Source organism: Gopherus flavomarginatus, chromosome 12 (assembly GCF_025201925.1).
Source record: "Gopherus flavomarginatus isolate rGopFla2 chromosome 12, rGopFla2.mat.asm, whole genome shotgun sequence".
In the NCBI taxonomy this organism is placed as follows: domain Eukaryota; kingdom Metazoa; phylum Chordata; order Testudines; family Testudinidae; genus Gopherus; species Gopherus flavomarginatus.
Window position 1 is genome coordinate 52,963,401 of NC_066628.1, and position 27,705 is coordinate 52,991,105.

At 47.8% G+C, this 27,705-nt stretch overlaps 1 protein-coding gene across 7 annotated transcripts in view; it reads right to left on the reverse strand.

Moving 5' to 3' along the window:
• Positions 1 to 27,705, reverse strand: part of CSNK1D (casein kinase 1 delta) — a 103,051-nt gene that overhangs the window by 48,664 nt on the left and 26,682 nt on the right. For 3 of the 7 annotated variants that reach the window (XM_050919995.1, XM_050919993.1, XM_050919994.1), the window contains exon 8: positions 26,999 to 27,045. In XM_050919995.1, coding sequence (XP_050775952.1) covers positions 26,999 to 27,045 — 47 coding nt within the window. Of the gene's footprint in view, positions 1 to 9,883; positions 9,964 to 26,905; positions 27,046 to 27,705 lie in introns of all 7 variants that reach the window. The other 4 variants (XM_050919992.1, XM_050919990.1, XM_050919991.1 and 1 more) reach the window with 2 other exon arrangements.

Below are 27,705 nucleotides of genomic sequence, written 5' to 3' on the forward strand. Positions count from 1 at the left end.
CACAGTTCCAACGACCGACACGGGCGGTAAGAAGGAACTGAAGGGTGGCCGGGTCGGCTGGGATATATATTGGGCGCCATGGCGGCGCCACTCCAGGGGGCGCCCAGCCGACCCGACTGGGTTGCTAGGGTAAAAGTTTCTCCGACGAACGTGCACGCGGCGCGCACACACCTAACTGGAATGCATATGAGCAATCACTCGAAGAAGAACAGTCTTACAGAATTGAGCCCTGAAGAGAAACACAGGTTACTCACCTGTTACTGGAGTTCAAGACAACCTCTGCACATTCACTTGCCTGAGATGTGCCTGATTGTACAGTCTGGACTGGAAATTTTAGTAGCAGTGCCCATGGGAGCGCTCATGCATCCACTATCCTTCCATCACTATTCTTAACACTCAAAGGGTGTAGCTATAAAAGGTACGATGGCATGCTGACTGCCTCAGGTAGACCTTCTCAGATCCAAAGTTCATAGATTCATTTTAAGGCCAGAAGAGACCATTAATTCATCTAGTATGATATCCTGATTCACACAGGCCATTTCTTCCAGTTACCTCTGTGCAGCCCGTTAACTTGTGCTTGACTAGAGCATATCCTCCAGAAAGGAATCCAGACTTGGATTTCAAGACATTAAGAGAAGGAGAATCCACCATATTCTTTTGTAGTTTGTTCCAGTAGTTCATAATCCTCACTGTTAAAATATTGTGCCTTATTTCTAATTTGAATTTGTCTAGCTTTAACTTCCAGTCACTGGTACTTCTCATGCATTTCTCTGATAGATTTAAGAGTCCTTTCGTAGCAAATATTTTCTCCTCATGAAGGAACTTGTATACATAGTGATCAAGTCACCTCTTGAACTTTTTGATAAGCTAAACAGACAGAGCTCCATATCTCTCACTGTAAGGCATTTTTTCCAGCCCTCAAATCATTTGAGGCTTTTGTCTGCATCCTCTCCTTTCGAAATGTGAACACCAAAATGGGACAAAGTATTCCAGTATCACTCTCAGCAATGCCATATACACCTCTACCCAGTGATGAGCTGCCAAAATTTTAACCAGTTCCCTACCGGCTCCTTCATTCGCATCGGATCTTCAGCAGCACTTCGGCAGCGGGTCCTTCAGTGCCGCCAAAGATCCAGAGCGAATGAAGGACCCGCCGCCAAAGTGCCACTGAAGACTTGGAGCGCCACCTGGTGAGTAAGCCCCATGTGTTTGTGTTTTTTTTTTTTTAAGTCATCCCTGCCGGGGCCCTGTCAAAACTGTTAAAATCGGGCCCCACACTTCCTAAAGCTGGCCCCGCACATCAGGGTTGCAAAATTGTATCAGAGGCCAGGTAGGGAAGGCTGTGCCTCCCAAAACAGCTGTCTCCCCCATCCAATACCCCCCCACGTCCTGCCTCTGACTGCCCTCCTCAGAACCTGCAATCCAATCAACCCCTGCGCTCTTTGTCCCCTGACAGCTCCCCCCCAGAACCTCACTGTTGAATAATAGCTGACTGCATCTCCAAATGTAATACATATGTAGCCAATAAGTCAGATTTAATAGTCTTTATTGGATTCTGATATTTATTGCAAAATTGAAATAAGTGCTTTGATGAAGCAGTTTTTACAAGCACTAGTATGAATTGAAGCTAGCAGTTACATTAATCTCTGTTCTGTGGATATGATGAAAAGCTTGGGAAAAAAACTTAGACAGTAGACATGGCAAATGTTATAGAACACCACTGTGGGTAAAGGATTATATAGTGTGACAAAGTTCCTCCTCTACCTTGGTGGGTCCTGCGCTTATTGGCAGATTTGCTCACCTCAGTGATCTCCCCCACAGTCTGGATCAGCTCCTCCTGTGTCTGATCAGGAGTTGGGAGGTTTGGGGGGGAACCCGGGCCCGCCCTCTACTCCAGGTTCCAGCCCAGGGCCCTATGATTTGCAGCTGTCTATAGTGCCTCTTGTAACAGCTGTGTGACAGCTACACCTCCCTGGGCTACTTCCCCGAGGCCTCCTCCAAACACCTTCTTTATCCTCACCACAGGACCCTCCTCCTGGTGTCTGATAACGCTTGTACTCCTTAGTCCTCCAGCAGCACACCCTCTCAGTCTCAGCTCCTTGTGTCTCTTGCTCCCAGCTCCTCACACACACTTCCCCTCCTCTGGCTCCTCCCCATCTGATGGAGAGAGCTCATTTTAAAACCCAGGTGCCCTGATTAGCCTGCCTTGATTGGCTGCAGGTGTTCTAATCAGCCTGTCTGCCTTAATTGGTTCTAACAAGTTCCTGACTACTCTAGTGCAGACCCTGCTCTGGTCACTCAGGGAACAGAAAACTACTCATCCAGTGACTAGTATATTTGCCCTCTACCAGACTCCTGCACCCCATTGGCCTGGGTCTGTCACATATCCCTCCCCCCTGCTCAACACCAAGGGGTTGGGAAGCTTGGAAAGCCAGACAATGCACAAGCGAAAAGCCATCGGCATTGCCATGACAGCTCCCTGTTCTGTGTTGCACACGGAACTGGAAAGGTTGGAGGGATAAGAACCACCTGGTCACCCTTGTGTTCTTCTCCTTGTTCCGCTGCGTCCATTGGAGAGGGGCATGGTCGGTCACGAGGACAAATCTGCGCCCGAGCAAGTAGTAGCGCAATGCTTCCATGGCCCATTTTATGGCAAGGCACTCCCTCTCCACCACTGCATATTTTTGTTCCTTCGGAAGGAGTTTCCTACTGAGGTAGAGAATTGAGTGTTCCTCCTCCCCAAATATCTGTGATAGAATGGCCCCCAACCCTACTTCCGATGCATCCATCTGCAGGATAAATTCCTTGGTGAAATCAGGGGCTATTAGGACAGGGTTACTGCAGAGGGCAGTCCTTAGGTCTGTGAATGCTTCATCTGCTGCATCAGACCACCTCACCAGATCAGGTCCACGGGCTTTTACTAGGTCAGTCAGGGGGCCTGCCCTTGTGGCAAAGTGGGGGATAAATCGTCGGTAATATCCCACTACACCTAGGAATGCCCGAACTTGTTTCTTGCGATGTGGTAGTGGCCAATTTTGGATGGCCTCCAACTTGTTCACTTGGGGTTTTACCAGACCCTTTTCCCACAATGTAGCCAAGATATTTGGCCTCCGTAAGCCCCACAGCGCACTTGGCAGGGTTTGCTTTAAGGCCAGCTTGCCTGAAGGTATCAAGGACTGCCTTCACCTTCCCTAGGTGACTTTCCCAGTCTGGGGTATGAATGACCACATCGTCCAAGTAGGCAGCAGCATAACTGTTATGCGGGCATAATAGCTTATCCATGAGGCGCTGGAAAGTAGCTGGGGCACCATGTAGTCCAAAAAGGAGGACAGTATATTGAAAAAGACCCTCTGGTGTAGAGAAAGCAGTCTTTTCCTTTGCGTCTTCCACAAGGGGAATCAGCCAGTACCCCTTTGTCAAGTCTAGAGTAGTCAAGTACCGGGCATTACCCAGATGGTCCACTAGCTCATCTATGCGAGGTATGGGGTACGCATCAAACTGGGATACTTCATTTAGTCGCCAGAAGTCGTTGCAAAACCTTGTGGTGCCATCAGGTTTGGGCACCAGCACAATTGGGCTGGACCACTGACTGTGGGATTCTCTGATGATCCCCAACTCCAGCATTGTTTTTACTTCTGCTTTTATTTCCTCCCTTTTGGACGCTGGCACCCGATAGGGCCTCATTGTTATTCTGGCCCCAGGGTTTGTGATGATGTGGTGATAAGTCTCGGTTGTTCGACCCGGTTTTGTCGAGAACACAACTTGGTTCCGGAAGATCATCTCTGACACCTCATTCTTCTGGTCTGGTGTTAAATCAGGAGACACTCACCTGTTTGGAAGGCTTGTTTTCCTGGGTTAGGTCTTTTTGGACACTTATGCACGCCTCTTGCGCATGCCAGGGTTTCAGAAGGTTGATGTGATAAATCTGTTCTTATTTTCGGCGTCCTGGCTGCTGCACCTTGTAGGTTACTTCCCCCACGGGTTCAACCACCTCATAGGGCCCCTGCCATTGGGCCAGAAACTTGCTTTCTGCCGTGGGTACCAACACCATCACCCGATTCCCTGGTTGGAACTGTCGGACTTTTGCCTGGCGATTGTAATAGGTTCTCTGAGCCTCCTGGGCCTTTTCCAAATGTTCCTGTGTAGTAGGGGTGACACGGGCTAGCCAATCTCGCATCTATATTACATGTTCTATAATATTTCTCCCCTCATTGGGTTCCTCTTCCCAGATCTCTTTGGCGATGTCTAGTATGCCACGGGGGTGATGCCTGTATAATAACTTGAAGGGGGAAAACCCAGTTGAGGCCTGAGGTACCTCCCGGATAGCGAACATAAGGTAGGGTAGTAGGGCGTCCCAATCCTTCCCGTCCCGACTTACCACCTTCCTTATCATAGCCTTGGGGTTCGGTTAAACCTTTCTATCAATCCATCAGTCTGCAGATGGTAGACTGAAGTTCTCAGGGTATGTACATGGAGCAGCGTACAGAGGTCCATTCCCAAGAAAGGGGGAAAAAAACCATAGGCAGGAGTTGTAGACCAAGCTGGATGAGCAAGCATCTCAGAGAGGTGATTAAGAAAAAGCAGAAAGCCTACAAGGAGTGGAAGAAGGGTGGGATTAGCAAGGAAAGCTATCTTAGTGAGGTCAGAACATGTAGGGATAAAGTGAGAAAGGCTAAAAGCCAAGTAGAGCTGAACCTTGCAAAGGGAATTAAAACCAATAGTAAAAGGTTCTATAGCCATATAAATAAGAAGAAAACAAAGAAAGAAGAAGTGGGACCGCTACACACTGAGGATGGAAAGGAGGTTAAGGATAACCTAGGCATGGCCCAATATCTAAATAAGTACTTTGCCTCAGTCTTTAATAAGGCTAATGGGGAGCTTAGGGGTAATGGAAGGATGACAAACGGGAATGAGGATATAGAGGTAGATATTACCACATCTGAGGTAGAAGCCATACTTGAACAGCTTAATGGGACAAAATCGGAGGGCCCGGACAATCTTCATCCGAGAATATTAAAGGAACTGGCGCATGAAATCGCAAGCCCGTTAGCGAGAATTTTTAATGAATCGGTAAACTCAGGGGTTGTACCGTACGACTGGAAAATTGCTAACGTAGTTCCTATCTTTAAGAAAGGGAGAAAGAGTGATCCGAGTAACTATAGGCCTGTTAGTTTGACATCTGTAGTATGTAAGGTCTTGGAAAAAATTTTGAAGGAGAAAGTAGTTGAGGACATTGAGGTCAATGGTAATTGGGACAAAGTACAACATGGTTTTACTAAAGGTAGATCGTGCCAAACCAACCTGATCTCCTTCTTTGAGAAGGTGACAGACTATTTAGAGAAAGGAAATGCGGTAGACCTAATTTACCTCGATTTCAGTAAGGCATTTGACACGGTTCCACATGCGGAATTATTAGTCAAATTGGAAAAGATGGGGATCAATATGAGAATTGAAAGGTGGATAAGGAACTGGTTAGAGGTGAGACTACAACAGGTCGTACTGAAGGGTGAACTGTCAGGCTGGAAAGAGGTTACTAGTGGAGTTCCTCAAGGATCGGTTCTGGGACCAATCTTATTTAACCTTTTTATTACCGACCTTGGCACAAAAAGCGGGAATGTGCTAATAAAGTTCACGGATGACACAAAGCTGGGGGGTATTGCTAACACGGAGAAGGACCGGGATATCATATAGGAAGATCTGGACGACCTTGTAAACTGGAGTAATAGTAATAGGATGAAATTTAATAGTGAAAAGTGCAAGGTCACGCACATAGGGATTTATAATAAGAACTTTAGATATAGATTGGCGGCTCATAGTCATCCTGTGATCTACCAATACCCCAACGTCCTTCTTCTCCTCTGTTGCTTCCAACTGATGCATCCCCAATGTGATATGGCTGTTAAAAAATCTAATGCGGTTTTAGGGTGCATCAGGCAAGGTATTTCCAGCAAAGATAAGGAGGTGTTAGTACCGTTATATAAGGCGCTGCTGAGACCCCACCTGGAATACTGTGTGCAGTTCTGGTCTCCCATGTTTAAGAAGGATGAATTCAAACTGGAACAGGTTCAGAGACGGGCTACTAGGATGATCTGAGGAATGGAAAACCTGTCATATGAAAGGAGACTCAAAGAGCTTGGCTTGCTTAGTCTAGCCAAAAGAAGGCTGAGGGGGGATATGCTTGCTCTTTATAAATATATCAGAGGGATTAATATTAGGGAGGGAGAGGAATTATTTAAGCTTAGTACCAATGTAGATACAAGAACGAATGGGTATAAACTGGACACTAGGAAGTTTAGACTTGAAATTAGACGAAGGTTTCTAACCATTAGAGGAGTGAAGTTCTGGAACAGCCTTCCAAGGGGAGTAGTGGGGGCAAAAGACATATCTGGCTTTATGATTAAGCTTGATAAGTTTATGGAAGGGATGGTATGATGGGAGAGCCTAATTTTGGCAACTGATCTTTGATTATCGCCAGATAAGTATGCCCAGTGGTTGGTGATGGGATGTTGGATGGGATGGGATCTGAGTTACTGCAGAGAATTATTTTCTGAGTGCTGGCTGGTGAGTCTTGCCCACATGCTCAGGGTTTAACTGATTGCCATATTTGGGGTCAGGAGGGAATTTTCCTCCAGGGCAGATTGGCAGAGGCCCTGGAGGTTTTTCGCCTTCCCCTGCAGCGTGGGGCATGGGTCACTTGCTGGTGGATTCTCTGCAGCTTGAGGTCTTCAAACCACAATTTGAAGACTCCAATAACTCAGGCATAGGTTAGGGGTTTGTTATAGAAGTGGATGGGTAGGGTTCTGTGGCCTGCTTTGTGCAGGGGGTCGGACTAGATGATCGCATTGGTCCCTTCTGACCCTAGAATCTATGAATCAGTTTAGACATATATGCAGTTCCTTGGTCTGTTAATATCTCCTTTGGTAGCCCCCCTCGGGCAAAGATCCCCACCAGCTCTTTGGCTATCATTTTAGAGGCTGTGTTCTGCAGGGGGACGGCTTCTGGGTAGCGAGTAGCATAGTCCAAAACAACAAGTATATACTGGTGGCCCCGACTGTCTTCTCCAGGGGTCCCACTAGGTTCATGGTTATTCACTTAAAGGGGACCTCTATGATGGGAAGGGGTACTAAAGGTGCCCTCAGGTGGGGAAGGGGACTGTGCAGCTGACACTCTGGGTAGGACACACAGTACCTCCATACTCCTTCGTGTACTCCGGGCCAGAAGAACCGTCGTAGGACTCGTGCCAGGGTCTTCTCTACCCCCAAATGCCCCCCAAAGAGGTGATTATGAGCAAGACTTAATACAGCATTCTGGTGTTTTTGAGGTACTAGGATCTGCTGTATCTTCTGCCCCTGTACTGGTGCAACCCGGTATAAGAAATTCTTCTTCATTATGAAGTAGGGTCCTGGTCCCTGGGTTTTCCCTTCCATGGGGATCCCATCTATTTCAGTCACCTCCTTACTAATGTTGTCGTACCTTGGGTCTTCGGTCTGATCTCATCCAAAATTTCCTCTTCCGGGACTAATCTGCCCAAGATCTAGGGGCCCAGTCTCTGTTGCCTCTACTGGTTCAGAAACGCTAGGGTGGGGGGTCAGGCTCGGGTGCTTCTCCCTCTGGGGTGGCCTCCTTTTTAGCTGCTCGGGTCCGCCTGCCTACGAGAGCGATCCTCTGGCTTTGAGTCAGTATTCGGGTTCCCAAGGCCTTAGCTGCCCTCCTTTCCCTTTTCGATTTTCTACCATGTCTGGGAATGGAAAATAAATCTAGGGATATTTCAGAGAAAACGGGGGGTTGACAGTCTACTATGGAGGCCTCACTAACTTCAGGGTTCCCCTTTTCCTCTAATCCTCCTACTGGGAGTAAGTTTCCAAACCGTGGGAAGTCCCTCCGTATGAGCACCAGGTATGGGAGTTTAGGGACTACACCTGCTGCTACCTCAGTAGTGTTCCCCTGAATTTCGAGTTTTACTGGGATGGTGGAGTAATAACCAACTGTCCCATGGCCGCATGTTATCCCCATATGCTTAGCCTGCAGCAACTGACTACACTTCACAAGCTTCCCCGAGACAAGCGTGATAGCACTCCCCGAATCAACCAGTGCTGTGGTCTCTACGCCATTTAGCTTTACTGGTCTGGTATACATATGTGGGGTTAGTGAGATCCCCACAAGGTGGATTAGGGAGCATGGGTCTGCCCAGGTCCCCAGGTTACACTGCATCAGCTCCTCAGCATTGGGACATTGTGCAGCTATATGTCCCCATTCCACGCAGGCATAACATCTATATGGAGCCCTAGGCATTCCCTGGTCTCTTGGTTTGGGCACTCCAACCTCATGAGCCTCTTCTCTCTCAGTTCTCTGACTCTCTGTGGCTTCTGGTGAGCCTTCAGCCCCTCTCTTTTTCCACCTGGGCTCCCCTGGTGGCCCTGTCACTTGAGCTCTAGGGCTTAGTTCTGCTAGTTTAACCCGGGGTGCTTCTTCCTTAACTGGTCGGGTCAGCTCCCTCGCTGTCCTTCGCCTCTCTACCAGTGCAACAACCTCATCACAGGTGGAGGGTTCGTTCTGGCTTACCCAGGTATGAAGGTCTGGCGGTAGTCCCCTCATGTATTGGTTGATGACCAGAACCTCTAGTATCTCTTCTGGACTCCGGGACTCCGTTCGCAACCACTTTCGTGCGAGATGGATGAGGTCATACAATTGGGACAGCGGGGTTTTATTTTTCTGGTACCTCCACTCATGATACTGCTGGGCCCGCACTGCAGTCCTTACCCTGGATCTGGCCAGGATCTCTTTCAGCTGGGGGTAGTCTGCTGCAGCCTCTTCAGGCAGATCATAGTAAGCCTTCTGGGCCCCTCCACACAGGAATGGGGCAAGGATGTCAGACCACTGATCTTGAGGCCAGGCCTCCCGTAGGGCTGTCCTCTCAAAGGCCAGAAGGTATGCCTCTACATCATCCTCCCACGTCATTTTCTGCAGCCAATGGCTGGCCTGTGTGAACTGCATCCTATCATGGCCGTGGTTCAGCTCTGTACGTGTCTTTACCTGGTTTACCAGTTCTCGCAACATAGCTCGGTCTTGAGAAGCCTGGTCCATCAGCAGGCGATTAGTCTCTTGCTGCAGCCGCACTGCCTCCTGTTGGGCAGCTGCCTGGACACGGGTAGCCTCCTGCTGGGCCACCATAGCTTATATCAATGCCCGCACTAAGTCTTTCATTGTGGTGAAAACAACTAAACCCTCCTCTTTTTTTTTTTTTAAATCACCCTCCTTCTTCTGCCGCGCTGTGCACACCAAGATCCCACCCCTAACACCAGTTGTGACAAAGTTTCTCCTCTACCTTGGTGGGTCCTGCGCTTATTGGCAGATTTGCTCACATCAGTGATCTCCCCCACAGTCTGGATCAACTCCTCCTGTGTCTGATCAGGAGTTGGGAGGTTTGGGGGGAACCTGAGCCCGCCCTCTACTCCAGGTTCCAGCCCAGGGCCCTATGGATTTGCAGCTGTCTATAGTGCCTCTTGTAACAGCTGTGTGACAGCTACACCTCCCTGGGCTACTTCCCCGAGGCCTCCTCCAAACACCTTCTTTATCTTCACCACAGGACCTTCCTCCTGGTGTCTGATAACGCTTGTACTCCTTAGTCCTCCAGCAGCACACCCTCTCAGTCTCAGCTCCTTGGGTCTCTTGCTCCCAGCTCCTCACACACACTTCCCCTCCTCTGGCTCCTCCCCATCTGACTGGAGAAAGCTCATTTTAAAACCCAGGTGTCCTGATTAGCCTGCCTTGATAGGCTGATTAGAACACCTGCAGCCAGTCTGCCTTAATTGGTTCTAACAAGTTCCTGACTACTCTAGTGCAGACCCTGCTCTGGTCACTCAGGGAACAGAAAACTACTCACCCAGTGACCAGTATATTTGCCCTCTACCAGACTCCTGCACCCCACTGGCCTGGGTCTGTCACAATAGTTACTGCCAGTGGCTGTAAACAAAAGAAATGATGTTTTTAACAGTTAGCCAATGAGAAACTACAGTATTTCTATTATTATACAGACAGGTCTTAAAGTCATTGCCTTTCTTCCTGATGTGTTAAAAGCAATTACATTGGTTAATAAAATTCAAAGACAGTTTTGTTTTTCCTTGTCACAAAGTGTAACGGACAGATCCTCTTTAGAATGCTGGGTAATATAGTCTTACCATTATCTCTCCAGCTATTTTTCTATGTAAAACAAGTTACATATTTAACCCTGTCTGAAACAGAGAGACAGATTAACATGAATAGATAATATAGGCTTAAAAACAGAACTATAGACTGGAGAAAATGAGGCAAAAATAGAAAGGAAATGTGGAGGAGAGGATTTTGCTAGGGGAACAACAGCTATTATTTAGAATATACAGACAGGCAACTCATTGCCCCCTCAGGATCCCATCCCTCCCCTCCACCAGCCTCGTCACCCCCCAATTCCTCCCCCCCGCAGCCTCATCACCTCCTGCTTCCTCCCCTCCCTGTTTTACCTTGGGCTCTGGCAGGCTGCCAGCTGCAGTCTGATTTCTCAGACGTGGCTGCTGCTGGGAGATAAGACATCTCGGCTCTGTGCAGCTGAAGAACCGAGCATCCTGTGCCTGAGCACTACCTTCCCTCCATTTGCCCCGCAGCCCCCTGAGCCTCGTCACCCCCAATTCCTCTCCCCACCCCCGGAGCCTCGTCACCCCCGGATTCCTCCCCTCCGAGTCTCGTCTTACCTTGGGCTCCGGCAGACTGATTGAATCAGCTCCGGCAGGCTGAGAGCTGCAGTCTGATTTAGACTGCAGCTCTCAGCGTGCCGGAGCTGATTCAATCAGTCTGCCGGAGCCCAAGGTAAGACGAGACTCGGAGGGGAGGAATCCGGGGGTGACGAGGCTCCGGGGGTGGGGAGAGGAATTGGGGGTGACGAGGCTCAGGGGGCTGTGGCGCAAACCGGGGGAAGGTAGCGCTCCGGCAGAGGATGCTCTGCTCTTCAGCTGTACAGAGCTGAGGTGTCTTGTCTCCCAGCAGCAGCCACAGCTGCTGACTGTATGGTAACCCTAACAACTGGTTCTAAACCAGCTTCTAAATTTAGCAACCGGTTCCTGTGAACCGGCTCCAGCTCAGCACTGCCTCTACCCTGATATAACGCTGTCCTCGGGAGCCAAAAAAATCTTACTGTGTTATAAGTGAAACTGTGTTATATTGAACTTGCTTTGATCAGCTGGAGTATTCTGGTGCCATCCCCACCCCCCAGAAAACTGCTTTACGGCATTATATCAGGTCGTGTTATATTGGAGTAGAGGTATACATAGGTAAACACACATCTCAACTCCTAATTTCTACTTCTTTGTTTATAAATCTAAGGACTATGTTAGGATTTTTTGCCAGAGCATCACACTTGGAGCTCATACGGAGCTCCACTATGACCCTTAAATCCTTTTTCAGAGTCACGGCTTTCCAGGATACAGTCCTGTTCTTTAGGTATGGACTGCATTCTTTCTGCCCAGATGTACGACATTGCATTTTGGCTCATTTTGTTGGAATGGGCCCAACTTTCCACGCGATTCAGGTAACTATGAATGACTGCCCTGTTCTTACCATATTCTGCCAACATTTGCGCTATCTGCACTTCTTCCAAAATGCTTACAAATATTATTTGAGAAAGTTTTTATTAGTTTACAAATTCTTGCCATGTAAATATCAAACAATCATTACAAGACTTGTAAAAGCAGCAAAGAATCCTGTGGCACCTTATAGACTAACAGACGATTTGGAGCATGAGCTTTCGTGGGTGAATACCCACTTCCTCAGATGCATCTGAGGAAGTGGGTATTCACCCACGAAAGCTCATGCTCCAAATCGTCTGTTAGTCTATAAGGTGCCACAGGATTCTTTGCTGCTTTTACAGATCCAGAGTAACAGGGCTACCCTCTGATACTTGAAGCTCAGCAGTTTCTCTTTCAAATTTTCTCTGCAAATTTGACACCATCAGCTCAGGATTGAACAAAGACTGTGAATGGCTTGCCAACTACAGAACCAGTTTCTCCTCTCTTGGTTTTCACACCTCAACTGCTAGAACAGGGCCTCATCCTCCCTGATTGAACTGACCTCGTTATCTCTAGCTTGCTTGCTAGCATATATATACCTGCCCCTGGATATTTCCACCACATGCATCTGAAGAAGTGGGTATTCAACCACGAAAGCTCATGCTCCAAAACATCTGTTAGTCTATAAGGTGCCACAGGATTCTTTGCTGCTTTTACATATCCAGACTAACACGGCTACCCCTCTGATACATTACAAGACTTGTCTCTTTAAACAAAAGCTAAGACACAGAATACTGTTAGAGCGTTTTATTTAACAGGGTGTTACCATTTTACACATTGAACATCTTTCAGCCCCTATAATATGTTGTTTCAAGTGATTTCATTGAATTGAGTGAAATCTCTGTATACCCATATTTGACAGACCAGGCATGTCTATCAAATGTTAATATTCAAATAAATTGGACAGGTGCCATTTGAAAATTATCAGTGATTTTATATTTACTTCCAGATCATTAACTTACATGCTGAATAGCAGTGGGCCTAGAACTGACCCTTGCAGATCTCTACTAGAAATACCTCTATTTAATGATTCCCCACTGACAGCTACTTTTTGAAGATCTGTCAGTTAGCCAGGCCTTAATCCATTTAACATGTGCTTCATTATTGTTGTACAGGGCTAGTTATTTAATCAGAATGTCATGTAGTACCAAGTCAAATGCCTTACAAAAGTTTATTACATCTATGCAGTTACTTTTATCATCCAAAAATCTCAAAAGAATGAAATAAAATTTGCTTGACAAGACGTATTTTCCATAAAACCATGTTGATTAGCATTATATTGACTTCTTTCAATTCTTTATTAATGGAAACCTGTAGCAGCTTTTCCATAATTTTGCCCAAATTGATGTCGTTGAAATCAGCATTCCAACCAAGAAGGGAAAGTGGGCTGGGAGGTGAAAGTGCAGAGGTCATCTGTAAGAACCCTGGTTACAGGTGAGTAGCTTTTGTTTCTTCTTAAAGTACCTTTTTGGTATATTCCCACTCTTGGGAATTTGACAAATAGTGCTCCTCCCTCTGCATGGTTGGATGAGAATGCCTGGTTAAATAAGGATTGTAGTACTGTCTTATCAACTGAGCATCTGATCTAGATGCCAAATGGCAGATCTACAGATTTCTAATATGACAGTATATGGCTTGCCTTAGACAGAGAGTGCTCTGTTGCTTTTCATTAAGGATTTAGGGGTATTTTAACACTCCTCAATACATAGGGGTTTGGCTTCCTTGACCACAGGTTATTGTTCCTGGAAGGTCTGCTGAGTGGAGATGAAGTCCATTTGTCAAGGAAGGAGAAGAGTGTCTTTGGATAGAGACTGGCTAACCTAGTGAGAAGGGCTTTAAACTAGTTTTAATGGGGACAGGAGACAAAAGCCTACAAGTAAATCACAAACATGGACACCTGGGAAAAGGGTTGGAATGGGGGGGAGGAAGGGAAAGCATGGTCAATTATAGCAAGAATAAAGGAGAAACAAGAGGGAACAGAGAGGGAAAATCAAATCATTATCTTAGATGTCTTTATACTAATTCAAGAGATATGGCGAATAAACAGGAAGAACTAGAAATACTAGTGAATAAAAACAGAACAAAAAGATGGCTACTGAATCATGGAGCTTGCAATAACCTACAGTTTGAAGGAAGCAACATATGTTTTATTAGGCTTCCAATTAATTTTCAAGCTAACTGTTGGCTCTGGATCAGGGGCAGGGTATGGCTCTATATTCAGGAGCGGCACCAGGGTTCTTCCACGCTCCCGGTCATTGGCGGCAATTCTGTGGCGGGGGAGTCCTTCCGCAGCTCCCAGTCTTCAGGGCACTTTGGCGGCGAGTCCCGGAGCGAGTGAAGGACCCCGCCGCAGAATTGCCGCCGAAGACCCGGAGCGCGGAAGGACCCCCTGCCGCCGAATTGCCGCCGAGGGTGGCAAAATGCCGCCCCCCCAAATCCTAGTGACCTATGGAAACACCGGCACTGTCTATATTACAACCTTGGTCCTCTATATCACCATTTGATTTGCCTCTGGCTTCCACCTTGATGGAACAATTTTGGATTTTGTTGTAAGGAACAAGATCCTTAATGGCATGCTCTCATACTCTAGCTCTTTCATAGGAGTCTGACACCTGTGAGGCTAGGGATTTCTCCACAGTATGATCCAATGAAGTGGATTCACCCTGTCTGGCACCTTAGGACTGGCTCCAGTTAAGAAGATAGACCCCTGTACCAGAGAACTGTTGGGCTTTCTGGACCCATCATCATTTGTCAGAGGGGAATTGGGTCTCCAACACTTGTGGATCCCTTAGACTTGGAGCCAGAAAGTTTAGCTGCTAATGCTTCCTCCAATAGCAATGCTTGGAGTTGTTTCTGAAACTTCTTGCTAGCCCTGGTGGTCAGTCTGCTGCATACAGAGGATTAAGAGAGTGAATTACCTTCCTCCAAGAAGGCCAAACAATTCACATGTGCATCTGAAATAAGAAAGATAGCAGGGCAAAAGGCATATTGCTTGAACCCCAACTTTGTGGTTTTTGGTTCCACAGTTGGGAACTGGGGGATCTGAGCTGTGAAATCCTCAGCAAAAGAAAGAAATTAAAATTGCTACATAATAAACTAAAGGCAGCACTGGGAATGATCTGTTCCATCAAATGCAGGTTGGTGGAGATAGCAGTCAAACCAGGAATCTGGCCATCAGGGTCAGAAAGAATTGAGGTGGTTGGTGGGACAAGCCCCCTTTTATAGCCATTCACTCCAAATATGTGTAGCAGTGAGAAGAGGGGCAGCACGTGTGTGAGAGCACTCTGACAAGCACTGCTACTAGAAAGTTACTTTGGTCCAGCCAGTGCCATTGGTGCATCCCAGGAGTGGGGATGTGTACAGACTACCTATATATCTTTCCAGATATCTTCATCTCTTACAGCTAAAACAAAACTAAAAGTAACTGGCAACATTCTCCTGGAGAACCCTTGACTGAGGTGAGACATGGCACATTTTCCTGATCAAAAAGATCCCAAATACCCAAGTTTATTTTATCTTATATAAAAAGGATTCAGCACCTTTGGAGTTAAATGTGGAAAGTCTCTCTTTTGGTCTGGTTGGACTGTAACAGTTAGAAAACCAAAATTCCCTAAACTAAGAGATGATTCACCATTCAAATAAAAAATTCTGAAACTTAGTTCTGTAGTGTCAATGCAAATGAGAACCTTTAACACTTTCTACTTTATTTTGGAGCTATCACAACCAACATGAATCCAATTTTTCAGTGTCAAAAGAGGAACAATCAGCAATTTAAAAGGCAGGATTCCTTAATCATATAAAATAATCTTAAATACATGCTTTGAAGAACATCTTGTGTCTGGAATTATCAATGAGGAAACTGACAACAGATCTGGATGGTTCAAGATATTTATATTCTCTAATATTGTATATGATATATATTTAAATTAGAAATTGATATTAAACATTTTCCTTAACTATTCTTATAGTATCATCTATATTACATTACAAAAGTGTGATTCAAATCTGAAATACTTGAAACATTTTGGAAGTCTCTGAGATCAGTGAAATTCGATAAATGCTAAATATGTTTGAAGTTTAACAGAGACCTGAAATGTTTTAAACTATGCACTAAAGTAAATAAGTTTATAGACTGAGAAACTACAGGACTTTTAAACAAAGTTTGAAATCCTTGGCTAGCTACCATGGTATGAAAATGGATTATTCTTTTCTATACTCCCTTTGGCTCCAAAATTGCAAAGGGATTCATGTATCCAGGTGGGCAAGTCCCAATATCTACATTGATCCATTTGGAAAGAATAGGGCCTTATATTTATAAAACTCTAGATGTAACAGGATTATGTTACTATACTCCTTGTACCTTAATACAGAAATGCTTTAGAAAAATGCAATGCACGAATTTGAGCCAAATATTCCATAACTACAGCCACGCTAAAGAACTGGAATGAATTACTAACCACACCAGGATTAAGAACGCTCTGAAACTTTACCATCGGGAGTTTTATTCCTTCATTACGAACAAGATACACTCAGACATGGAAGGGAATAAGAATAAAACACCACTTACTGCAATTTTTCCCCACTAATGACTTGCTTTTGTGTCAACTGTTACAAAGACAATTTGAAATTCTATCAAATCTGAGAGTTAAACACCGAGTAAATACTGAAATAATGCCTATTGGGCTAGAAAAGACCATCTTTTCATCTGAAGACCTCCAAGGGATTTAATAATATTAACTATACTTTGCCAAATCTCTGAACATAATAAAACCATCACACATGGGGCAGTGAAAGCTATATGATAAGCTGTATTTAATGTCCAGATATAACGACCTCACTTACATTATTCTCACTATCTCAGCTAGGATTTATACAAATCCAGACTTAAGATTTCTCAAAATAGCTGCTTTCTGTCCTCCCAATCTGCTGAAAAAGCACCTCCTTCCTCTCCCCAACTGTACAACTCCATTCCTCCCCTGCTTTAAATTAAAGGGACCACGAGACACGTCAGTGATCTGGGACTCAAATTTCAGTAACTTGCCCTTCATAGCTAAAAATGGAGACCATTCTCAGATTTCAAAACAGATAAACAGGACTTGTTTTTAAACCTGGATGGGTCCTGGAACATCAGACTCTGAAAGTCATAAAATTTCTGTGTGTGAGAATTTAAGATAATTTTAAAAGAGGCTTTAAAAATATATTTCCCTCTTACTCAGATCTGTGGGAGTAATGATATTAAGAGAGTTTGGCTTTACAAGTGAAGGAACACAAAAAACAGTCCAAATAAAGATTTTATAAACTCAACTATTTCTAAAATATATTAAGGGCAGCTATTACTTTATATATTTATGACATGCATCCATAAATAGAAAGTTTTCCACTCCCCCATTCAGTGGGCAAGTTCAATGGTGAGAGAGGCAGAGAGCTCTGTATTGTCTGTGGCCGAAGCCCAGAGGAATGCGGCCTCCTTTGCTACAGAATTTGAACAATGTGGATTGAATTAAGCTGTGTTTTGCATAATCCTGGCTCATTCAATGGGAGATACATGATGTGCAGAACACTGACTCCTGCATCTACAACCCTCTTTCAATTATTTGTAATCTTTGACTCCCTCCTTCACTCTCTACTGCCAAAATCCACACTGAGGATAGTTTCCCCTGCTACAGTTTAGTGTATTTCTAAAGCCAAGTAAAGTGAGGGCTCTCTGCATTGGTTTTTTTTTTTGTTTGCAATGTCCAATTTTTGCAAGATTTTGGTAGGGAGAAAGCTTTTAAGTTCACTTTCAAAATAAACGTATTTGCAATTAATTCTGAACGCATTAATTATATTATAAAATCCCAGATCATTAAATTCATTTTTTAAAATGGAAAATGTTGATATAGCACTTAGCATCTCAAAATCTGACACATTTGCAAGCAAAACAAAGTGGAATGCCAACCATGACAGCTGAATTTACTTCCCAGATAACAATATTCCTGTATATCAACTAAGGCTGTTAAAGAATTAGAAAAATTAATTATGATTAATTGTAACATTAAAAAAACCACAATTAATTACAGTTTTAATTGCATGTTAAACAATAACAGAATACTATAATTTAAATATTTATGGATGTTTTCTACATTTCCAAATGTTGATTTCAATTATAACACACAATATGAAGTATACAGTGCTTACTTAATCTTATTACAAATATTTGCACTGTAAAAAAAGAAATAATATTTTTCAATTCATCTCATACAAATACTATAGTGCAATCTCTTTGATGTCATAGTGCAACTTTGAATTATTTTTTCCCCAACTGCACTCAGAAATAAAACAATATAAAACTTCAGAGCCTACAAGTCCACTCAGTCCTACTTCTTGCTCAGACAATCACTAAGACAAACACATTTATTTACATTTTTGGGAGATAATGCTGCCACTTATTTACAATATCACCTGAAAGTGAGAACAGGCATTTGCATGGGACTTTTGTAGCTGGAGTTGCATTTGTATGCCCCTTCATGCTTCAGCCACCATTCCAGAGGACATGCTTCCATACTGATGAAGGGCTCTGCTCGATGACCTTCCGACGCCAGTTACAAGAGTGCCATGTGAATGCATGTTCTTCTTCGAGTGATTGCTCATATCCATTCCAGTTAGGTGTGCGCGCCGCGCGTGCACGTTCGTCGGAAACTTTTTACCCTAGTAACTCCAGTGGGCCGGCAGGTCGCCCCCTAGAGTGGCGCCGCCATGGCGCTTGATATATATCCCTGCCGGCCCACCCGCTCCTCAGTTCCTTCTTACCGCCGTGTCGGTCGTTGGAACTGTGGAGCACGGCTTTGCTGTCTTCCACGTCCCTAGCTCTCCTTCGTTTTACAGTTCATAGTTGTAGTTAGTAGTAAATAGTTGTTAAGTATAGTTAGTTAATTAGTATATTGTAAATAGTTGTAAATATTTGTTAGCCTGTTTGGGCCGTAGCCCTTCCCGGCACCCGGCCCATGCCTGGTTCGCCGAGCTTCAAACAATGCGCGGCCTGTAAGAAGCCGATGCCGACCAGCGATCCCCACGACGCGTGCCTAAAGTGCCTGGGGGAATCGCACATCTCGGACAAGTGCCGCATTTGCAAGGCTTTTAAGCCTAGGACAAAAAAGGAGAGAGACCAGAGGTTGAGGACTCTCCTTATGGAAGCGGCACTCAACCCGGCAGCTTCACAGACCGTCGCCTCTACACCGGCACCGGACCGCGCCGGCACCGGAAAGACTCCCCGGCACCGTCCTTCCCCAGCACCGGGTCCCGAAGCAAGGCCCTCGAAGTCTGCAACTCCATCCAGGCAGACTCGAGTGGAGCACCCGGCACCTACCTCGGCCGCGGCACCACCGACAGGGATCCCGTTGACTCCGGGCCCGGAGGGTCCGTCGAGGTCGGTCCCTCCTAGCTCCCCCATAAGATCTGGGGTTGAGCTATTGGTCCCATCGACGCCGGAGACCTTTGCCTCGGCACGGGACCTAATCGCTCTTACAGAGCCAACTCAGCCTCCACCCCCGGTACCTCCGGTGCGGGTTGTGTCCAGAGGCAAGCCGATGATGAGAGCGCCGTCTCGGGACTGACGTTCGCTGTTGAGGTCCCGTCACCGTGGACGCTCCTGATCCCGGCACCGCTCCCCTCGGTGGTACCGGTTGCACTCGCGGCACCGGTCATCCTCCAAACAGTCCCGGTCTGGTTCCAGTCACCGATACTGGCACCGGGACTCTAGGAGCCGTTCCCGCCGTCGATCAACTCCCCGGTCGACCTCCCGGCACCGAGCTGGTGGCAGGTCCCGGTCCCGGTCGACCTCCTGGCACCATGTCGGCGGCAGGTCCCGGTCCTGCTCTCGGCACCGAGTCCAAGACAGGCCCCGGTCCCGATCCCAGCACCGGTATGACTCCCGGTACCAGTCCCCGGCACCGAGAACATCTTCGGCGTCAGGACGAAGGGATTCCTACCAGCCGCGTTCGGCCCCTCCATGGCCCTCCAGACAGCCGTCTGTATCGTCACAGGCGGACAGTGTTTATGCACTGAACACAGACAGGCACGCGGTCCTTTTTCAAGACCCTCCTCAACAGGACCAGGGACTGCAGCAGTGGGGGTTCTGGATGCCCTGGGCGTACCACCAAGCCCAGGGCCCCCAACAGCTTCCTCCTAGGCCTGCGACGACTGAGCACAGGGCGCCGGAGGCATTGCTGTCTCGCCCCCCTCCCTCTCCGGACGGGGAGGACAGGTCCAAACAGCAGGACCCTGAGCTCCCTCCGGAGTCAGAGGCATGGGCTCAGACAGACCCCCCTATGGACACTCTCTTGCCAGGGGTCTCCTCATTGTCTTCTCCCGATGAGGCTGTGGCAGGCACTTCTTCCACCAGCCCTCCCCCACTCGACCTCAGGGCACACCAGGACCTCCTCAGGCGCGTAGCGCAGAACTTAAACCTGCAAGCTGAGGAGGTCTCCGAGATCGAAGATCCCGTGGTGAGCATCCTCTCCTCAGATGCTCCCACCAGGGTCGCCCTGCCCTTTATTTGGACTATCCAGGCCAACGCCAATACGATCTGGCAATCGCCGGCCTCCATCCCCCCTGCTGCACGAGGCGTGGAGCGGAAGTACATGGCCCCCTCCAAGGGCTATGAGTACCTCCATGTTCACCCGACACCGTGCTCCCTCGCAGTGCAGTCGGTGAACGAGAGGGAGTGTCATGGACAAGAGGCCCCAGCTCCCAAATCCAAGGAGGCCAGGCGTATGGACCTCCTCGGCCGCAAGGTCTATTCGGCGGGGGCCCTTCAGCTCAGGGTTTCCAACCAGCAAGCCCTCCTTAGCCGCTACGCCTTTAACTCTTGGGTGGCAGCGGATAAGTTTAAGGAGCTGTTGCCACAGGAGGCGCGTCAAGAATTTGCGGCAATTCTTGACGAGGGCAAGAAGATCGCAAGAACCTCGTTGCAGGCCTCCTTGGACGCAGCAGACGCGGCCGCTCGTACCCTCGCCTCAGGGGTTACAATGCGCCGCATCTCCTGGCTTCAGGTTTCTGGCCTTCCACCGGAGCTCCAATATACCATCCAGGACCTCCCGTTCGAAGGCCAAGGCCTGTTCTCAGAGAAGACAGACTCCAGACTAAAAAGTCTGAAGGACAATCGGGTCATCATGCGCTCCCTTGGGATGCATACGCCCAGGACACAACGCAGACCCTTCCGGCCGCAACAGCAGCAGCAGTGCCGGCCGTTCCCCCAGTTCCGCCAGCGGTAGGACCTCAATAGGCGCCGCGGCAGAAATGGCAGGCACAGACAGTCGGGGAACCAAGGGGGGCAGAATCAGAGCTCCTCCAAAGCCCCGCCTGGACCCAAACCTTCGTTTTGAAGGTGCGCCGGAGGGCGCAGTACCAGTTTCCCCCACGGATCCTTCCCCCCCGTTTTCCAACCGCCTTTCGTTTTTCCTCCAGGTGTGGACCCAAATAACATCCGACCGCTGGTCTTACGCACTGTGCAGACGGGATACCGTCTGCAGTTTACGTCTTTCCCACCCTCCCGCCCCCCCACCCTCGTCCCTCTTCAGGGACCCCTCTCACGAGCAATTCCTCCGCCAGGAGGTGCAGACACTCCTCGACAAAGGAGCCATAGAGGCAGTTCCGGAGAACGAGAAGGGCAAGGGGTTTTATTCCCGCTACTTCCTCATCTCCAAGGCCAAGGGAGGCCTCAGACCTATCCTCGACCTGTGGGAACTCAACAAACATCTGGTGAAGTTGAAGTTCCGCATGGTATCCCTGGGGACCATTATCCCATCTCTGGATCCTAGAGACTGGTACACCACCCTCGACATGCAGGACGCTTACTTTCATATCGCCATATTGCCACATCACAGACGTTTCCTTCAGTTCGTGGTCGACCGCCATCATTACCAATTCGCGGTCCTCCCGTTTGGCCTCTCTACGGCCCCGAGGGTATTCACCAAATGCATGACTGTCGTTGTCGCACATCTTCGGCGCAGTCGCATTCACGTGTTCCCTTACGTCGATGATTGGCTGATTCGGGGCACATCAGAGCTGCAGGTCCGCAGCCACGTCCGCAGGATCAACGGCCTTTTTACTACCTTGGGCCTCATTATCAATGTGGACAAGTCCACTCTGCTCCCCACGCAGAGGATAGAGTTCATCGGGGCCGTTCTGGACTCCACCTTGGCCAGGGCTCTTCTGCCGTTGCCCAGGTTCCAGTCGCTATCGGCCATCGTTCAGCGCTTGCTGGCGGCCCCCCTGACCTCTATAAGGACATGCCTAACCCTCTTAGGCCACATGGCGGCCTGCACGTTTGTGACAGGTTATGCACAGCTCTGCATGAGACCCCTCCAATCTTGGCTCATCGTGCAATACCGGCCGGCCAGACATTCGCTGGACACGCTTGTCACGATCCCCCAGGGGGTAGTGGATTCCCTCCGCTGGTGGCTAGACCAGCCCGTCGTGTGTGCGGGGTTCCCGTTTCATCCGCTCCAACCCTCGGTGTCCCTAACAATGGATGCCTCAGATCTCGGCTGGGGGGCCCACCTGGGAACCCTGAGGACACAGGGCCTGTGGTCCCCGCAGGAGGTGGATTTACACATCAACATGCGGGAGTTGAGAGCGGTCCGCCTTGCTTGTCAAACGTTCTCTCATCAGCTTCGAGGTCGTTGTGTCGCGGTGTTCACCGACAACATGACAACCATGTACTATATCAACAAACAGGGCGGCACCAGATCCTCTCCCCTATATCATGAGGCGATGCAACTCTGGGACTTTTGTATAGCCCACTCCATTCACCTCACGGCTTCCTTCCTCCCCGGAGTACGGAACACGCTGGCGGACCGCCTGAGCAGATCCTTCCTCTCGCACGAGTGGTCCCTTCGCCCGGACGTCGCCCTCTCGCTCTTCCAGCGGTGGGGTTGTCCCCGCGTGGACCTCTTCGCATCCAGGGGGAACAGGAAATGCCAGGCGTTCTGCTCCTTTCAGGGCCAGGAACCCGGGTCTATAGCGGACGCCTTCCTTATCCCGTGGACGACCCACTTGTTCTACGTGTTCCCTCTGTTCCCACTGGTCCACAAGGTCCTTCTGAAGGTGCGCAGGGACAGGGCCCGCGTGATTATGGTAGCTCCAGCGTGGCCCAGGCAACATTGGTACCCCATGTTGCTGGACCTGGCCATAGCCAACCCAGTCCCCCTGCCCCTTCCCCCGGACCTGATCACCCAGGACCACGGCACTCTCTGTCACCCGGACCTCCAGTCGCTGCACCTGGCAGCGTGGCTCCTGCGTGGCTGACCAGATCCGAATTACGCTGCTCTACCCCGGTACGTGAGGTACTCTTGGGCAGCAGGAAGCCTTCCACCAGAGCGACGTACTCGGCCAAGTGAAAGCGTTTCTCCTGTTGGTGCACGGAGAGGGGTTTCCTCCCTATGGAAGTTTCGGTCGCCAATATTTTGGACTACATTTGGTCCCTCAAGCAACAGGGCCTGGCGATATCGTCCCTTCGGGTTCACCTGGCAGCTATCTCCACCTTTCATCCGGGTGGGGATGGCTGCTCGGTTTTCTCTCACTCGACGGTGACTAGATTCCTGAAGGGGCTGGAACGTCTATACCCCAACGTCCGACCCCCTGCCCCTACCTGGGATCTCAACCTGGTTCTGGCTCGGCTCATGGGGCCCCTCTTTGAGCCGTTAGCGACTTGCTCCCTGCTCTACCTTTCTTGGAAGACTGCCTTTCTAGTAGCCATTACCTCAGCTAGACGGGTGTCGGAACTCCAGGCTCTCACGGTAGATCCCCCGTATACGGTCTTCCATAAAGATAAGGTGCAGCTGAGACCACACCCTGCCTTTCTCCCCAAGGTGGTCTCAGCCTTTCACGTCAACCAGGAGATCTTCCTCCTCATTTTTTTCCCGAAGCCTCATTCGTCACGCAGGGAGCAACAACTCCACTCGCTTGATGTCCGTCGGGCTCTCGCGTTTTATGTGGACAGGACCAAACCATTCCGCAAATCCCTCCAGCTTTTCGTGGCAGTAGCGGACCGCATTAAGGGGCTTCCCATTTCCTCGCAGAGGTTATCCTCGTGGGTAACGTCCTGTATCAGGACCTGCTATGACTTGGCTCATGTTCCTACGGGCCGTGTGACTGCGCACTCTACCAGGGCGCAGGCGTTATCGCTGGCTTTCCTCGCCCGTGTGCCCATCCAGGAGATCTGTCGGGCAGCGACCTGGTCATCGGTCCACACCTTTGCTTCCCATTACGCCCTGGTCCAGCAGTCCAGAGATGACGCGGCCTTCGGCTCGGCAGTGCTCCATGCCGCGACTTCTCACTCCGACCCCACCGCCTAGGTAAGGCTTGGGATTCACCTAACTGGAATGGATATGAGCAATCACTCGAAGAAGAAAAGACGGTTACTCACCTTTGTAACTGTTGTTCTTCGAGATGTGTTGCTCATATCCATTCCACACCCGCCCTCCTTCCCCACTGTCGGAGTAGCCGGCAAGAAGGAACTGAGGAGCGGGTGGGCCGGCAGGGGTATATATCAAGCGCCATGGCGGCGCCACTCTAGGGGGCGACCTGCCGGCCCACTGGAGTTGCTAGGGTAAAAAGTTTCCGACGAACGTGCACGCACGGCGCGCACACCTAACTGGAATGGATATGAGCAACACATCTCGAAGAACAACAGTTACAAAGGTGAGTAACCGTCTTTTCTCACTTTCAGGTGACATTCTAAGTACTCTGTAAGCTGCATGGCTGTGCAGCAGGCTCTCAAGGGCCATGCAGGTGGGGAGAGGACCCCCTCCCCCACCCAGCCACACCTCACTGGAGCTGAAAAGAGGAACCCCTCCCCCAGCCCAGCCCCATCCGAGCTGCAGGGGAGAGGACCCCCTCCCCCAGCCCAGCCATGCCTCACTGGAGCTGAGGAGAAGAGGAACCCCTCCCTCAGCCCAGCTCAGCACCACCAGAGCTGCCGCGGCCAGGGAGAGGCGCCTCTCACCTGGCCCAAAGTTTCTGCGGAGAGAAAGGGCTAGAGAGAGTCTTCTCTCCCCCCTCAGTCCTGGGGCAGCCTGCACCTCCAACCCTTCATCCCTAGCCCCACCCCAGAGCCTGCACACCAACCCTCTACTCCAGCCCTGATCCCCTTCCTGCACTCCGAACCCCTCAATCCCAGCCCAGAGCACCTTCCTGCACCCCAAACCCCTTATCCCCAGCCTTACCCCAGAGCCTGAACCCCCAGGTGGAGCCTGCATCCATTCACCCCCCCCAACCCCCCGCCTCAGTCCTGATCCCCCTCCAAACCCCTCGATCCGAGCCCAGAGCACCCTCCTACACCCCAAACTCCTCATTCCCAGCCCCACGCAAGAGTCCTCACTCCACCCCCACTGCACCAGTCCAGAGTCCTCTTCTGAATCTTGAACTCCTCATTTCTGGCTCCACCCTGGAGCCCGCACTCCCAACCAGAGCCCTCATCCCCTCAAACTCCAACCCCAATTTTATAAGCATCCATGGCCTGCCATACAATTTCTAATCCCAGATGAGGCCCAAAAAGTTTGTCCACCCCACAGTAAGAGGTGAACTGCAAATATTTCTTTTATCTGTAACAAATATCTGTAATAGAAATAATAAAGTGAGAACTGTACACTTTGTATTCTGTTATAACTGAAATCAGTTGGTATTCTATTATCGTTTAACAGTATGATTACAATTGCGATTAATCAAGATTATTTTAATAGAGTTAATTTGTTCTGAGTTAATCATGATTAATTGATAGCCCTAATATTAACTAAACTACCTGAACAATAGACAGACACTGTCAATAACTGATAACTGATATTTCAAAGCAAATGTACCGCTGAAGTCTCCAGATAAGTTTGTATTCTAGAGAACCCTAAGACAAGTCATGTGTATACTAAAATTTAAGATACAGGTTCTGTTGGGTCTAGAATTTCTCATCTTCTCTATACACTAAGAACGCTGTATTGATTTAAAGGCAATTCTATAGAGAGCACCACAGTATGACCATTTACACTATAGCCTACTACCATGCTACACAGGTTGCACTTAAACAGTCATTAAAGCAGTTCAGGCACAATTTTAACTATGTGTGTAGGAAAAACAATGGCATTATACATTTTTAAAAGCGTATTAATTTCACTAATTAAAAAGCTACTGTTAATTCCGAACCTTGTTAAAAAGTCCATTAACTCAGAGAGACTGAACTTTTCAGAAGGCATACAAATTGAATTCTGACAGAATTATGTCACCCTACCTAAAGTCAGTGATGATGTGCTTGTCAAATAAGTATTAAATACTCAATCAGCAGTTTTGTTTCTCCTAGAAATCCACAGATGGGAAGAAATAAACCAATGTTTACAAAATGTCCAAGAGACTAGTAAAGTTAAGAAAATTTTACTTTTACACTTTTAAATGGGAACTACGAGTACTGGGAGTTAAGAGAAACATCACAAAGTTATAAATGAAAGGTACCCGATAGCATGTTTAAGGGTTCTACCTAGCTATCAAAACAAGCAAGATATAGTGAAAGAAGGAACAAGGTAGAAGTGGAATAGAAAAGTAAAAGTAAAAGATTACATGGAAGAAAAAAAAATGTTGTTCAAGACTTAATTATCTTGACTAAGTATACCACATCATCATATTTCCACCTCAGAATTATAGCATTTGCTATATTTCTACAATATTAGATCCTCTCAGCAGTAAAAAAAATATAATGCACAAGCTATGTTTTCTAGATTGTGCAAGACTTTTGAATTCTGCAGTTAAAATTGCTAAAATAATTTTAAGACCCTGAATATTATACTACTTGCTGTCACGTCTAATGCAAATATAGGACATTGTTCGGACTGCTTTAGTGAAACAAATATATAGCATATGTTCCACCAAATAGCGCACACAACTCTTTGGGATCCTACTGTATACTGAACATCTTCTCAAATGTCTCTTTAATACAGCCCTGGCATTAAAAGGCTTGCCACTGGGCATACAAAGAAATAGAAAGATGGAAATTAAACAAAAAAATTGCCCTTGTTCAGTTCTTTAGAGAGAAATATGGTACTTTGTTATATATTGAACTGATATTGTAAGACAAAGGCCTTATGAGTGGTGCCTCCAACAAAGCAAAAAGGTAGGAACTACATATCTAAATATTCTAAACTCCTTTATAAAATTATGAAGTGAATATTCTTCAGTATGAAATCCCATTGATTAACTGGTAAACTGACATAGGAAAGTACAACAGCCTGATCAAAATAAGTATTCTCAAATTAAACCCCTCCCTTTCCCATAAAAAGGTGTTTATTCTGTACCTGTGAAGTTGACATGCGAGAAGTATCTTGGCGGCCTGTTAAATCAGATGAAGAGATATTGACAGGGGCACCACGATGCAATCTCATACTCACTTTCCGTTCTCGCTCCATTCCAGACACTGGCCGAGGAGAGGCATTAGCTGGGAGAAAGACAGTATTAGCCCTATCACTTAACTTTCTCGTAATACAGTTTTAAACAGGATTTAAAGAGGTGTTAAAAACTAAGACCTTTAAAAAAAAACAAAAAACTTTCACCAGGGAACGGACAAACACCTAAGGGTACGTCCAGACTACCCGCTGTACTGGCGGATAGTGATCGATTTATTGGTGATCAATATATCGTGGCTCATCTAGATGCGATATATCAATCCCCAAATGCGCTTCCCGTTGACTCCGGAACTCCACCGGAGCAAGCGGCGGTAGCGGAGTCGGCGGGGGAGCCGCGGACGTCGATCCCGCGCAGTGAGGACGGGAGGTCAGTCGGGATGAGATACTTCGACTTCAGCTATGGTATTCCATAGCTGAAGTTGCGTATCTTACATCGACACCCCCCCCTCAGTGTAGACCAGGCCTAAGTCCCTTTCGCAGTGACAGTAGGCAGAAACAGCAGTTACGTTATATGTAATAACCAGGTATTGGATTTGATAACAGCAGAGAGAGAGGAAAAAAAAAAGTATACACTCATTTAAAGTGAACAGAAGACCAGGTCAAGATTTAAGAACAAAGGAGCTTCCATGCTGGTTCAGACCATGGCTTATCCTGCCCAGCACCCTGTCTCCAACAGTGGCCCATACCTGAGC